At 34.2% G+C, this 14,270-nt stretch overlaps 1 protein-coding gene across 1 annotated transcript; it reads left to right on the forward strand.

The window, feature by feature from the left end:
* Positions 1–5,386: 5,386 nt before the first annotated feature.
* LOC122530385 lies at positions 5,387–14,055 on the forward strand (the record flags this gene model as incomplete). The annotated part of the gene is made up of 3 exons (XM_043657285.1): positions 5,387–5,612; positions 9,274–9,398; positions 12,858–14,055. Coding segments are annotated over 3 exons (600 nt in total), but the record flags the coding sequence as incomplete, so codon positions are not given.
* Positions 14,056–14,270: the final 215 nt, after the last annotated feature.

The raw sequence follows: 14,270 nt of genomic DNA on the forward strand, positions 1-14,270 counted from the left end.
TATATATATATATATATATATATATATATATATATATATATATATATATATAGAGAGAGAGAGAGAGAGAGAGAAAGAGCACTTGTTCCATCGTGAAAGATGAGCTCCGTTTGCATAAGATTCTATATAAATTGTTCTTTCTAGCGAAAAATCTTGAAGAGGTTTGAAGTTCCGCTGTTCTTCTTTGAGCACTTTGTTTCCTCGGAACCTTTAACTTTTTTGTTTGGAAGACTGTTCTTCTTTTTTTTTTTCAGAAGATCGCAAAGATCGTAAGCTTCGTGAATGGTATGCCTTCTTAGAATTTTTATCTCCTTTTTGAAAGTTATCTCTTCGTAGAAAGTTTCACAAAAATGTTTCGCTAGAAATGTTTACAAGAAATATTGGAAGGTGGAACGTTGTTTAAAAGTAACATTTAAAAATGTTCATTGAAAACGAAGAATTATAAATAAATACTGACGAATGTAATTTTCATTTATTTATTTCTTTTTAATCTTCTAGAAAAATTTCGAAGTAGAAAAGAGATTAATACGGAGCTTATATTCTCATCCTTTTTTTCGTCATTTCGATAGTCTGGTCCATAAAACCCAGAGGAATGAAACTTCAATAAAAGTATAAAAATCCACTTCCCTTTTTGGAATTCCATTATTCTAATCTCGTGCGAAAAAATTCTGACAAAAGGAAAGTCTAATAAAACATGTAAAAATTTTCATTTTCCATTCCATTATTTTCTCTACTTTATAGTATATAAAAATGTAGTATAAGATATAAAAATAATTAATAATTCAACAAGATAAATAATCTAATCATCACTCTGTTGTTCATTCGTACATTTTAATATACGTTTTTAACACAAATGGATCAAAATGTCCTTACTTGTGCACAAAATAGTAATACAGGGTGGCTCGCACGATTAAGACGAGTTAAAAATTAAATCGTTTGATAATGTCTATTTTTCTACGATGTTACTTTTAATGTCTACATTCAAAAAAATATATATAAAAAAAAAATTAAAATACATCGCACAAGTAAAATAAAAGTTATTAAAATATCGAAAATTAATGAGTTTGAAAGACATTTTAACTTTTATTTATACTACTTTTGTAATATAATATTTCTAACATCGTTTTTCATTTTCCTAATAATGTTTATAATAATCTGTAATCCAACAATTTGTTAATTCTTATACCTTTAACATTTTCTTTTTATTTCTTTAAGTAAAACTCCCCATAATTCCCCTAAATATCTCCGATATTTTCTTTTTGATTTTTTCAATATTATTATTATTATTATATATTCGCGTGTCTAATATCTGAAATATTTTTCCTTTTCTATATATTTCCTTTTCTATATTCCTCTAAATAATATTTCTATTGTCTCAAATATTTTCTTTTCTATTCCTCTGTGTAGCACGTGTCTAATATTTCCTCCTGACTTCCTACCAAGAATACGGAGTGATACAACTGGTCTCAGTCTGCGCGACTCACCCTGTATATACGACAATTTCCAGCTCTTTTCTCTTACACTCGTCCCACTCGTCCCTCGGAATGAGGTTCGATGATTTCTCCCGTTGTCTCCTTTGAGTGTGGCGGGGTTTGAAACACGTGAATTAAACGGATATATCGTGCCGCGCAACAATGAGGGCATGATAAATGGAGATTGAAGGGACAGAGCCCAGTTGGTTGTCTTGGCTCGTCTTTAGTCAACGGTTCTGCTGTTATTATGAGCCATTATGAGCCTCAAAGCTGGAGAATATGGAACAAGTTACTATATACGCGTCTCATTGTTTCGAGGGCTGCTTTAAAATAATTGCTAAGCGCCATTGTCCACGCAACAATCACCACGCTCGTATCCATTACATTTCGCAGAGGCGAGGTGTTGTCTCCCGCTAATCCTTCTTCGCTGAATCGAAAATTAAACGAGCAAACTTTAATAGCGTTCTTTCTTTCGCCGCGATGGGCAGAGTGGAAACAGAGAGAGAGAGAGAGAGAGAGAGAGAGAGAGAGAGAGAGAGAAAGAAGAAGAAGGAAAAATTAACGGAGGAGAAATGATATTCGCGCTACCATCTTGCAAATGATAAGGAATTTTGTGTAATTTTGAAGCTTTTCTCTAGAAGAATTAGACGTCTGACGAGGAAGATTTACAACGCTTCAAAAATTATTCTCGTATTATCCTTGGGATTTTTCTTTCATATACACAGTGTTTCGACAATCGATCTTATATTAATATATTAAAATTAATATATATTATAAAAATATATTATAAAATATATATTTTATATCAAAAACATTTAATTTAAAATATATGAATTTATAATACGTCGAACCTCCCAGAGAATTATAAGTCAAAAAGACGAAACGATAGAAAAAGAACCAGAAATCAAGTAATTAAAAAATACAACTACAGAACTGAAGATTTAAGAAATTTTAAAAATCTAAGAAACGAACTTTCTTTAAAGTGAAACTTCTACGACATTATATAAGTGATATTGAATGATATATGAGCCGCCACGACACCGTTGTTGCCACTTCAATTACATCGACGGAGTGAAACTGCATTTTCCAGAAAATTAGACACGTCCGACGCGAAAAGTAGCTCACGTGTGGCGCCCCTTAACGATTGATCGTGGCCAATAAAATCGTCGGACCTCAGTGCCAAATGATTTATTTATTTCGGTCTTCATCCCGACGATTTTACGCGAGAATGTGAAAATGGAGACTGATATATATATATAGTATAATATAGTATAATATAATATAATATAGTATGATATAATACATATATATGTATATAGTAACAAAATTTTCAAACTTAATTTCCTTAGCCTTAAATGGAAAAATTTTATTATTTTATTATTTTATGTATATATGTATATATATTTCATTAAATTGGTGTTGTAATTGAAAAAAGTAGAATAAAATTGAAAAAAATAAGAAAATTTTTCTATTTAAGGTTAAGGAAATTAAGTTTGGGAATTTTGTTACTCACTATTTTATTTATTTATTAATTCCAGACTGGGACTTCTTTTGTGTTTTCGAAAATTAGAAAAAGAAAGTTCCTTAAATTCGACGAAACTAAGAAAGAATAGTTACGTCGGATGCTAAAAACTGTCTTGAAATATTAATCACCTTTTGCTTGGTTTAGATGAACGGAAATCGATAAAATTAACGAGAACGAAATTGAGGACCGCAACAAAGTTGGACAATTAATTTCAATATCTCGGTTATTTCCTTTCGTACCACTTAGTAATTTCATCGAAATTACATCTTGTCGAGGAGAACGATATATCACTGTACTTTGACACTGATAACGAGTGACTTATGATTCTGTAATGGAAAAAAGAAAAGAGATAAGAAAGAAAGAAGATGAACGAGAAAGTATTTTTTTCCTTTCTTTTCTTCTTTTTGATATTTTATTGTTCACCCTCTTACTAATCAACGTAAAAGTTTCCTGAATGAAGTGTGAAAGTTGTTAAAAATTAAACACAGAAGCAAAAATATAGTGAGACCTAAAAGAAAATCTATAATAATATAGATGTTAAAAGCCTGAAATTTGTCGCAAATTTTCTATTAAGACCTTCTTAAGATCTAAAGATTTTGGTGAGAGAATATTCTTAATATGATTCAAAATATTCTGTAGCGATATACTTTGATATCTCGATATTATTGAAACATTATTTAACAAATCTAAATTTTAGCATCAAGATAATTACAAGTTTCAATTCTATATATTTCATCTTTAGATTTTCACACATGTTTCAAGTACAACAAATATCACATACTACTGCTACCTTGGTTTTGACGATATTATTCTACGCTGTTACACGAACCTAGAATTTTCGTATTTTTATATTCTATATACCTCTGTGCACATTTTCTAAATGCGTACCTACTCTTAACTCTCCCGTTACACGTTACGCTATGAAAATTAACGCACGCGAAAAAGTACAAAGGAGAGGACGAAACGCAGAGAGAAACGAAAACCGCGCGTTTCTCCGAGAATTATTTCAATCAAACGATTTTATTATCCCTTAATTTCATGGAAATTTAACCTGATTGCCCGTGTCGTCAACATTTCCCTGGGACCGCGTTCAAGCAACGCGGGAAATATTCGCCGACACTCGCGCGGAGTGTTCAAACAAATGAAACTCATTAAAATGGGGCCAAGGGGATCGTGTGTAATCGGCGAAACTCTACGAGCGGACCAAAGTCCGAGCTCGTGGAAATTCCACAAGAGCGGCGCCAGCATAAAGAACCTCTTAAAACTATGGAAAACGTAGAAAGTCAAAAAGCCGGTATGCCACTGCTGCTGCGTTTCGTTGTCCGGTTGTATGTACGGTCGGCACACACCGCAATCGCATGAATTTCTGAGGGTCGCTGGGGACAAAATTCTGGAGAAGCCTCCCCTGCGCCGGGAATGTATTATTAAACAATTAATTACAATGGTCAGGACGGTGCCTCGCCCTCCATCCCGTACCGTGGTCCAGCCGGCTCGTTCTTGAATTATTTCGATGCAGACCGTGTTAGCACTCTTCCTCAGTTACAATACAAAAGGGTTGAAATTAATATATCGCGCAATGCATACCGCAGTTAATATCGCGGGCCGATGAAAATTTCACAATCTGTGGCAACCGACTGATTGAGGATATTTTATCATGGATAAAAAATATTAGAGATTTTATTTGAAATTTAATATCCTTTGGATTTAAAAAGAAAGTGCAATAAAAAGAATAATTCTGAAACAATAAGTATATCGCTGTTAATATCGCGAGCCAATGAAAGTTTCACAATCTGTGGCAACCGGCTGATTGAGAATATTTTAATGTAGATAAAAAATATTAAAGACTTTATTTGAAATTTAATATCCTTTGGATTTAAAAAGAAAATGAAACAAAAAGGAATAATTCTGAAATAATAAATATTATTCTAAATTTTAATATAAATTTCAAATAAAAGATTCCTTTGGATTTACATTTTTCTAGATAGATATATTTTTGAGAGAGAAGAAAATATATGCATACGTATAATTAATTTTAAATTAAAAATTTAATTAAATTCTTTATTCTTCCTTTTCGAAATTTTTCAAAAGGAGACGAATTTTTTTCAAAGGGGATGTTAAATTAATTTGAAATCACTGTTGGCAAATAGCAACAATATAATATATAAATGCAACGATATTGCTTCATTTTATTATACGATACGTACTTATTCTCTTCTCTCATAACTGGCCAGGCACACTCTAGCATTAACTAAAGCTAGGATAATTGTCAAAGCTCGTTGGTATCGTTGCTAAATTTCTCGGCGAGAGTCGAGCATCCTCCCGAGTAGCTCTCGAGGCCCCTGACATTCCTCCGTTTTCCAATAAACGTGGGAACACCCGCTAAAACGAGAGTCCATCTAATCAAACACGGCGTGTCTCGCCGGTTTCAGGCAATAAACTGATCTGCGACTGCAAGCTGGCATGGATCTGGGGTCTTAGGAACGAGACGAAGAACGTGAAGCTACGAGAGTCCCTGGAGGAGCTCACTTGCTTCCTCGAGAGTAATAACGCAACGCTGAAGATCAACAACGAGAACCTCGAGTGGAACGAGGCGCTCGAGATAGCACGTAACTCAGGTACGCTCGCGATACTTTACACGCTACTTTGCATCTCTGCTGTACTCACTTTGCTCTAACTTCCTCTTGATCATCCTGTTAGCCAGATTCTCACCTTCGATCCCCTAGTACCGTAGAAACGAAAAGTTCTAAATCACGGAAATATTCGAGCGCATTTCTCTACTCGTCAATTCACTACTTTGAATCGTGATCGAGTTATACTCGAAGTACATTTTACAGACGACAGGTGACATAATCTCGAAACAAGCAACATTTCTGGGAATGCAGTGTTATATATAGAGATGACAAAAATAATTTATTAGATTATAATTAATTATTGGCTATATTGATAACGAACTAATTCACTAAAACAGTCTTTATCATAGTTTAAATATTTATATAGTTTATAATATAGTTTATAAAGTATATTTATATAGTTTAAATATTTATTCGTGTCGTATGCTGATGCATATTTTGTTTGAAAAGAGAAATATTTTGCCTCAAAATTTGTTCCAAAACTGTACTCCGATATATACGCAGTCTGATGAAGAAGTGCTTTTACTATTGTGTTATATATATATTTCATGTATATGTATAATATTATTCTACACTGTCACAACCACTTCCGAAAATAATTCTCCACTTGTAAAATCTAGAACTTTTGGAATTTCTCCTGTGTAGTTTCGGTAATCGATATCCTACATCTCTTTCTTTTTAAATGGCAGTTTGAAATACACTGAAATGCCGAATTTTTAGAATTAAATGCGTCACGATAAGTGAATCATAAAGAGTTGATGTAACATTAACGCACATCCGAAATATTTGGAACGAACTACATCATTCTAATTTGAAATAAAAATATAATATTATATTTTCTTATATTATTTAACAATTTCATTTTATTATTTACTTTCTATTATTTAATTACATTACTTACAATTAGAATTTCTTATTTACAATCTCAATAGAATTATCATAAATTTTCAAAGAAATCCCAAATCACAGAACAAAATTCGATTAAATTCCTCTTTTTTTTTTTTAATTTAATCATTTCTAGATTGTTTCATACTCATTGTTGCATTTTACAATACAAATCTTGCACGAGATCGACTTTACAAATTGAAAATACCTTCCACCAGACCAGAGATCCTAAAAATAATAAAGTCGAAGCCTCTTTCTTATCCTCGGATAGCACCATAGAAACGAGACGTGCAACGCAATTGAAAAAAAAAACCACGAATATGCGTGTATTACACTTTCCGGTCCCATTGTTACACGTATTCAGATGTTAATCGTTCGTCTTGGATGTTAACTCTCATTCGAGAGGAAGGAAAGAATGAAAAAGAGAGAGAAACATTCCGGATAGCGAACTGAATTCAGTCAAGTGCATTTCCCCCATTGTAACTAAAGAATAAGGGTTGCTTCTTGGAATTTTCCATTGTCCGCTGAATAATTAATAGGATGGCTTCCAGTTCCTACATTGTTTTCACAGTTCACAGCGAACGTTACGTTCGTATGAACGTCTAGATTGAATTCTGATGATCAGAGTTACGGAAGAAACGGGAGCGTTTCAACTCCTTTATTAATTGAATTCAACCCTTCAACATATCGAGGTAAAATTAATTATTCATAATGAAATTACGTCCAATCGAATGCTCTTGTGGGAAGGACAAAATGCGTTAAAATCTTCAATGTAAAATAAAGTATTTTTAAACATTTTCCTTATGTCATGACTATTGAACAGCAAGAAGGAATGATACTTTGAAAAAGATATCAAACTCAAGAACACTTTGTGTGCGTAGAGAGACTTAACGTATACGTTAAGAAGGAAAAAGACAAAATTAGTATCCTTTCAGTTTACGTACCTAATTAAATCGCGAGAACACCTGTTTCACGTCGCAATTGGCACAAATTTCACCGGAATGTTAACGAGTCACCCACAAAGTAAATCATCAATCCATTAAGCTTGTTTTTCATCTGGTGCATCGTGCCATTTATTATTACTACCGGGTGCAAACAAAGGTTTCAAAATAAAACACGAAATATAAAAGAAACAACAGCGCTTGGAGACAACAGAGATTTTATTTTATTGTAAGCAATATCGGCTGATATTATATTAAATTTCGCTGTCTCGTTGCGATCCCGGTGTATGAATTATTTTCCAGAGGATGAAAATGCAATTAAATGCTGAACGATCAAACTAATTAATTAATCTATAAAACACCGAGTGAAATTTTTTGCTGGAAGTTCTTTTTTTTTCGGTGTACCCACGGAGTGTCTCGGAATTAAACTGGTGAAATTTTAAAGATGAGATGTCCATTTCGTACGAAATCACGAGTAATCCAGTGGATGATTGAACTTATCGATACCTTGAATGTTTAATCAGTACTCGACCAATAAAAGAGATATTCCGATATTCCACTCGTTTCTAGAGACCTTCGGTATTTCGAATTTCAAACTCTCTGTTCGATAATCGGATCTTTCAAAGGGAATATTTGGTTTCAGTTTAATTGATCAATACTCCTCGAGAGTGTTTCCTCAATTTTCTGCCGATCTCGTTTCGAACAAGACTTTCGTTGTCCCATTTCTAAAAATCGACCGATACAACTTATTGCACGCGCTTTCTAAAGTAAACATTGAACATTAACGTGACTGTGTATAATAATATAAAAGTGAAAGAATTTGAAAGGAAAATCGATACCGAGACGAGAGCCATGATATTACGAAGGGGCGAAAATATCTCTAGAGCACATTATGTTGGAAGAAATGATCTCAAGTTCCATAAAGCTGGTCTTGATAAAAATTGTCTTTCTCTTTTTAATTTTTGACATCGACGAAACTGATGATGATTCTCTGTTTCTATTTTTCTATTCTCCACATTTTCTTTAGAAATTTCTATTTTTCTATTCTCCACATTTCTTTAGAAATAATTTTTTGTACAGCTTTTTGGGTGTCATTTTACTTTTAAATCATTGAACTTATTGCCACTGTAGAATAGAATAATAAATACCTGTTCGTTTAAAAAATAGATTTCAAGTTATTCTACTTTTTTTTATTGAATATGCAACATAAGTGAATAATAAACTAGACAAAAACTAGAGTCAAAACTCGCAATAAGAGGGAATATTTCAACACGCATTTCTCTGTATAAAAATGGAAAACATGATTCATCCTCTCTGTCTTCGTGTACGTAGCTACATACGTTCATTTTTATAAATCTTGCTTGCACAGCAAAATGTGTGCATACAATTTGCGTAATACTTCATTTTCTCTCCCTTTTACAAGCACACTCTCTTTACAACAATCTTTTGTTTCAATTTTCCTTTGACCCTCTTTTCCCGAGTATTATTTTCACAGGAAATTGTTATTGCTTTCTCTTACTCTTACTTCTTCTTATTCTTCCTCCTCGCGAAGCTTACTTTTCTACTTCCACTTCGATTCTGTATCACGTTTCGGTTATTTACCATCGCACTGACAGAAATTCTACAATTACACTAAACACGTACAACACGCGTTTAAACAAAGAAACTTCCCGTTTTATTCCACTCGTTTTCACTCCTTTCGAAGAAAAGGACAGAGAGAGATAGAGAGAGAGAGAAAACAGCAACAATCTAGAACGCATTTTCCACGACTGCACTCGATATGCATTTTTCTGGAAGTCTCGATTCTCTCGTTGTTACAGAGGAATATCGCGCCGGCAGCTTGAGAGACGGGAGCATCGAGGACGACGACGCTTACTTGGGCGACGAGTACGAGAGTAGAGATGGATACGAGGATTCTTCCTCGAATTCCGATTTTCAGCCGAAGGTAAGATATACGTTTACCTCCCTATATATTTTTCTTTCTACCACCGTGGAAAACCGGGATCAATTTCACCCCCTCTTCCTCCTTCTACCCTCCACGTTCCATCGAATCTCACGCGAAATCTATCGTTATTATATTTTTATGTTACATTTATTGCGTGTACCGCGATAATATCGCGCTATACGTGTTGTGTTTTCTCTTAGCTTCCTCTGTAAATTCGTGACATCGCCGCTTCTATGGAGAAACTCGACTTTTAAATTGTTTACTTTGTTCACTTTAATTTCTCAAAATAAATCTACATACGGACAAGATCGCAGAGATCTTCGACTCTGTGTAGAAAAAAAATTTCCATCGTTCGTGATAAGGGTGCGTAATTTGTGATTTACGCGGCTGAAAGAAGAAACGATAAGAAGGAAGAGAAAGTTGATAACTGTGATAAAAATGTTGCAACCGTGGACCTTTGATAAAGATTTCAGCAACTTGATCTCGTCTCTAATTAACCGTTTCGCGATAACGGGAACAAGAAAACGCACGCGAAAATAGCGCGAGAAAATTTTCAAATCGTTCTCAAATTAAATAACCGGCGTATCGCGGATAAGATTAAAGCGAGAAATACAAGGGACGTCCAATGGGATTAAAACAGCCGGGGGAAACCCTTTGGAATTTCGCGGAACGCCCTCTCTCGCGCCAACGTGATCACGTGAACGCCGCGCAGTCTGGTTATGAAACGCTGTTATAAAGTTTCTTATCACGAAGGTGCCTTTGGTTTCGCCTGGTGTTTCGACGTGCGCGGAATTCTTCGTCGACGATTTTTTATTTAAATGACGGTGGCACGCGGATCAGCTTGACCGAGCGTGACGATTTTTCCAAAAAAAAAAAAAAAAGAAGAAGAAGAAGAAGAAAAAAAGAACAGGAGAACCACAACCGTACGTAGAATAAACAATTCATCCGAAAAAAATGTATTATTTTGTTCGCGCGCGCGACAAAAGGGATTTATTTATTCGTTTACGCCGTTTTATACGTTTTTCACGAGAATTTATCGCGGCCGTAAAATTTCAAACGAACGATTTAACAAGACCCGGCGAATTTGTTTAACACAAACGCCGGGACTTCTATTTTTATATACAATTAAACCTCCCCCAAGGCATTCGTTCTCCCCTCCTCACCCTTCTGTTTTTCGTCTCGCGATTTATTTTCGAAATGTACACAGGGTGTCCCATATACGCGTGAACGACACCCTGAACGAAATGGGAAATTTTTTTTCCTAATGTTTATGTTTCAATCTTACACCGTTGTTATCGTTCAACGAATAAAATGAATTTTATAATGTTTCAAAGAGATAATTCAATCAAGGACGTGCTTAATTTTCAGATTTTCAATTTGATTTAATTTTGTAATTTCCTCTGCCAGAGAAATGAAATTAAATGGCTCGAATTCTTGTAACACAACACAAATTTCTATAGTTCGATGAACTAAATGTTTCATTTCGTTTTGTAATGTTATAATGTAAAATAAACGTAAAATAAAATCAAATGTACCTTGTAATTTTTGTAATATAATACAGATTACTGTAAATTTCTGTAGTTTCCAATGTTCGGTATCAATTAAGAGTCCAGCGTAGCGAAAAAATTTTATTCCTTCCTTTCCCGTATAGGATTATCCCCGAGTTTAGAGCATGCGAGACACCCTGTACGTATCGATCCACTTTCCTAAATAAAACTACCGCTTTAGAGTTCGATTAACTCGTTCGCTGGTTTTCGATAGATACAAAGAGCCACGCTCGATCCTCAAATATTTCTGATTTCCCGTTTATTTGCCCACGTGAAACGAAAAGGGGCTTTATGAATCGAAAACGCCGGGGGTTTTAAACGGCTTGGAAAGAAAGTCTCGCGTGACACCGTTTTTGACGTTTAACGAGGTGAAATTAACCTTCATAATATCATTCAATCATAACTGATCCCGCTGATTGAATCGAATTAATTTTAGAGCTGGTATTCTATATTCTGCACGATTAAACTAAATAATTTCGATTATTGTACTTAGTTGAGACTACGTAGCAATATTTTTACGCAATATTGAAAGTAGAACAATCGTTACAATATTTATTTAGTGACGGAAAACGAATTTCCGCTTGGGCTACGTTTAAGCATGATTGTATTCATAAAAATTTGAAATTGCCAAAAATTTAAAATGATTGTTATTTTGATAAATTTCATTCGAGCAAGCTAGATTTGTTGAAAGCTAATCTTTCGATTAATTCTAGTTGTATGCATGTTGTGTGCATCGCAGCGAATTGTGTACATTTGAAAGAATTGCTTTTGTTATGTGTAAAATTGTTTCACTGAGCCCAGTTTTTCCACCAAAAACAAGACAGTCTAATAAAATTCCTATGGTAATGCTACAATCTCTCTATTTGTATAAATAAAATTCCCTTAGGTTCTTACGGAGCCTGCTAGTTCTACTTTCTTTTCTGCTCCGAGAGGGTAGCTAGAAAGTATGCAAGGGACTAGAATCGAGAAGGGTGCATTCGATAAAACTTTTGGACTTTCTTCATTTTACTTTCTTTAGTTTAGTTTATTGAGTACGTGAATAACTGGTATGTTTCGATGCTTTCATCTGAATTTGTTTGAATTTAATCTCATTCATCTGGACACTTCAATTAAAAATTAACTGTCAGTTAGTTAGATTAGAAGTGATTTCTAAATTTATACTACCGTGGATGAAAAATGGCGCAAACGCGCATAAAACATGCAAAAATATACGATATATGATATTTATTATAAAAATTAATAAATACATTAGGTAATCATATTTCTAAAATAAATTGTTCATCCTTCCATCAAACTTTTAATTGAACGAATGAAACGGTAATTAAAATGTAAAAAAAAAACTAAATAACAACCATGGATTTCCATGCATTAAAAACTTAAAGCTACATAAATTACATATAATATTTGTTATGTTTACAAAAATATAAAAATTCGCAATACAACCCGAGATATATATATATATATATATATATATATATATAATGAACCAACGAAAAATCTATGCGTGTCAAAATTGATTCCAATCTTTAATATAAAAAAATCCTTGCCAGTGACTGAAAGGTCACTCGACGAAGACTAAAACACTGTCCTTCAAACAATCGGATTGTAAATTCTAAACTCTAAACTGTACAATAAACCAAACTCCTCGGATTATAAATTCTAAACTCTAAACTATGTAATAAACAAACTCCAAAACTATATATATATAAACTATATATTAAACAAAACTATATTATAAACTATAAACTATATAATAAACCAAAAAACAATTTTGACTCTGTCAGATTACGAGTTGTAAAAATTAACCCAATCTTTGATATAAAAGAAGAAAAAGTTTAATTATCCTCGCTGGCTCGACGAACATTACGCCTAGGTAAAACTAAAACGGTGCTGTTTAAACGAACTGTTACAGATGCAGATGGTGGAGGGTAAACTGTGCTACGTGAAGAACCTGTTCGAGCTGAAACTGGAGGAGCTGCCGTGCCCAGAGCCCTCGAGGGAGGATCTAATGGCGTCCGAGCAACCTTCGAGTCGCCACGAGAACGCCCGCGTCGGATCCTCCGGTTCCATATGGTCCTCGTCCTCGCCCAACATTGTCCGCCTCGACCTGTCCGTCCTCCTATACTCTCTGCTCTTGTTGCTGTCGGTGCTGTTCACGTAGAAGCGGCTACGTACGCCGGACGGCCCAGCAAACAGATCGGAAGGACGGCCCGTGCACGAGGACGAGGACGATTCTCGCAATCCCGAAACATAAAAGCGTGCATAATCGAATCGCGCGAGGTGTGTATGTGCGTGTGTATCGTCGCGTGTGTTCTCGCCGGATCCGCGACTGTCTAACACATTCTCTCCAGCGATCCCTTCTTCGGCGAGGAATTTTTATTTTACCCGAGGAGCATTCGAAGAAGGTTCTTCCGTCTCGTTCTTCTCTCTCGTCGTTGTCGTCTCTTGGGAAAATATTGCCGAGAGTTTATGGACATTCGAGGAGAGTTTGGCGTTCTCTCGAAAGGGAGGAGCGCTATAGTGAGTTAGAAAGGTGGTTTGTTACGAGTTTTGGGTTTAGGAAGAGTATTGATTTCTAGGGACGATATAATCGGGCAATTTTTAATTTTTTTTTTCTTTTCTTCTTTTTCTTTTTTCTTTTCCCTTTGGAAGTTGCAAGCTTCGCAGGATTTTTCATAAATTGGATCCGGGGAGATTGATCTGGGATTTTATTTTTTGAAAGGATAATAGGAATGTTCTAAAATTTTCTGAACTTCAATTTCAAACGCGGTGAATGACGAGCATATGGTCTGTTCACTGAAATTCAGTTTTATAAATTTCAAATTGCAGGAGAATCCCCTCGAACGACGAAATAATCAATTTGAGATTTCCAATCTTGGAAATCGAAAAATAACTTGCCACTTTAAAATTCTAAATTCTGTGGCAATCAATCTGAAATTCGATTACTGAGAGAATTCTTTAAACCAGACTCGTAGCACGATAGTAATTTTAATTTTAATCAAAAATATTCCAAAGTGAAAAGATTCTAAAGATCAAAATTTCAAGTTTAATTATAAGAAATAGAATTCTAAATTCCCAAGCATACTCTCTTGGATCTAGTTTCACAAATTCGAAATTAAACAACTTCATATACATATAAATATATTGAATTATATTATATAAAATTATGTATAATTATATATAATTCAATAGAATTTATATACAATTACATTTAATTATACGATTCAAGTACATATACAATTACAAATAATTATATTCATATATAATTCAATATCCTTCCTCCAAAAACTAATAAAAAACAAACTAGTTACCCAAACATCTAACC

Source organism: Frieseomelitta varia, unplaced genomic scaffold, assembly GCF_011392965.1.
Source record: "Frieseomelitta varia isolate USP_RPSP 00005682 unplaced genomic scaffold, Fvar_1.2 scaffold_341, whole genome shotgun sequence".
Classification (NCBI taxonomy): domain Eukaryota; kingdom Metazoa; phylum Arthropoda; class Insecta; order Hymenoptera; family Apidae; genus Frieseomelitta; species Frieseomelitta varia.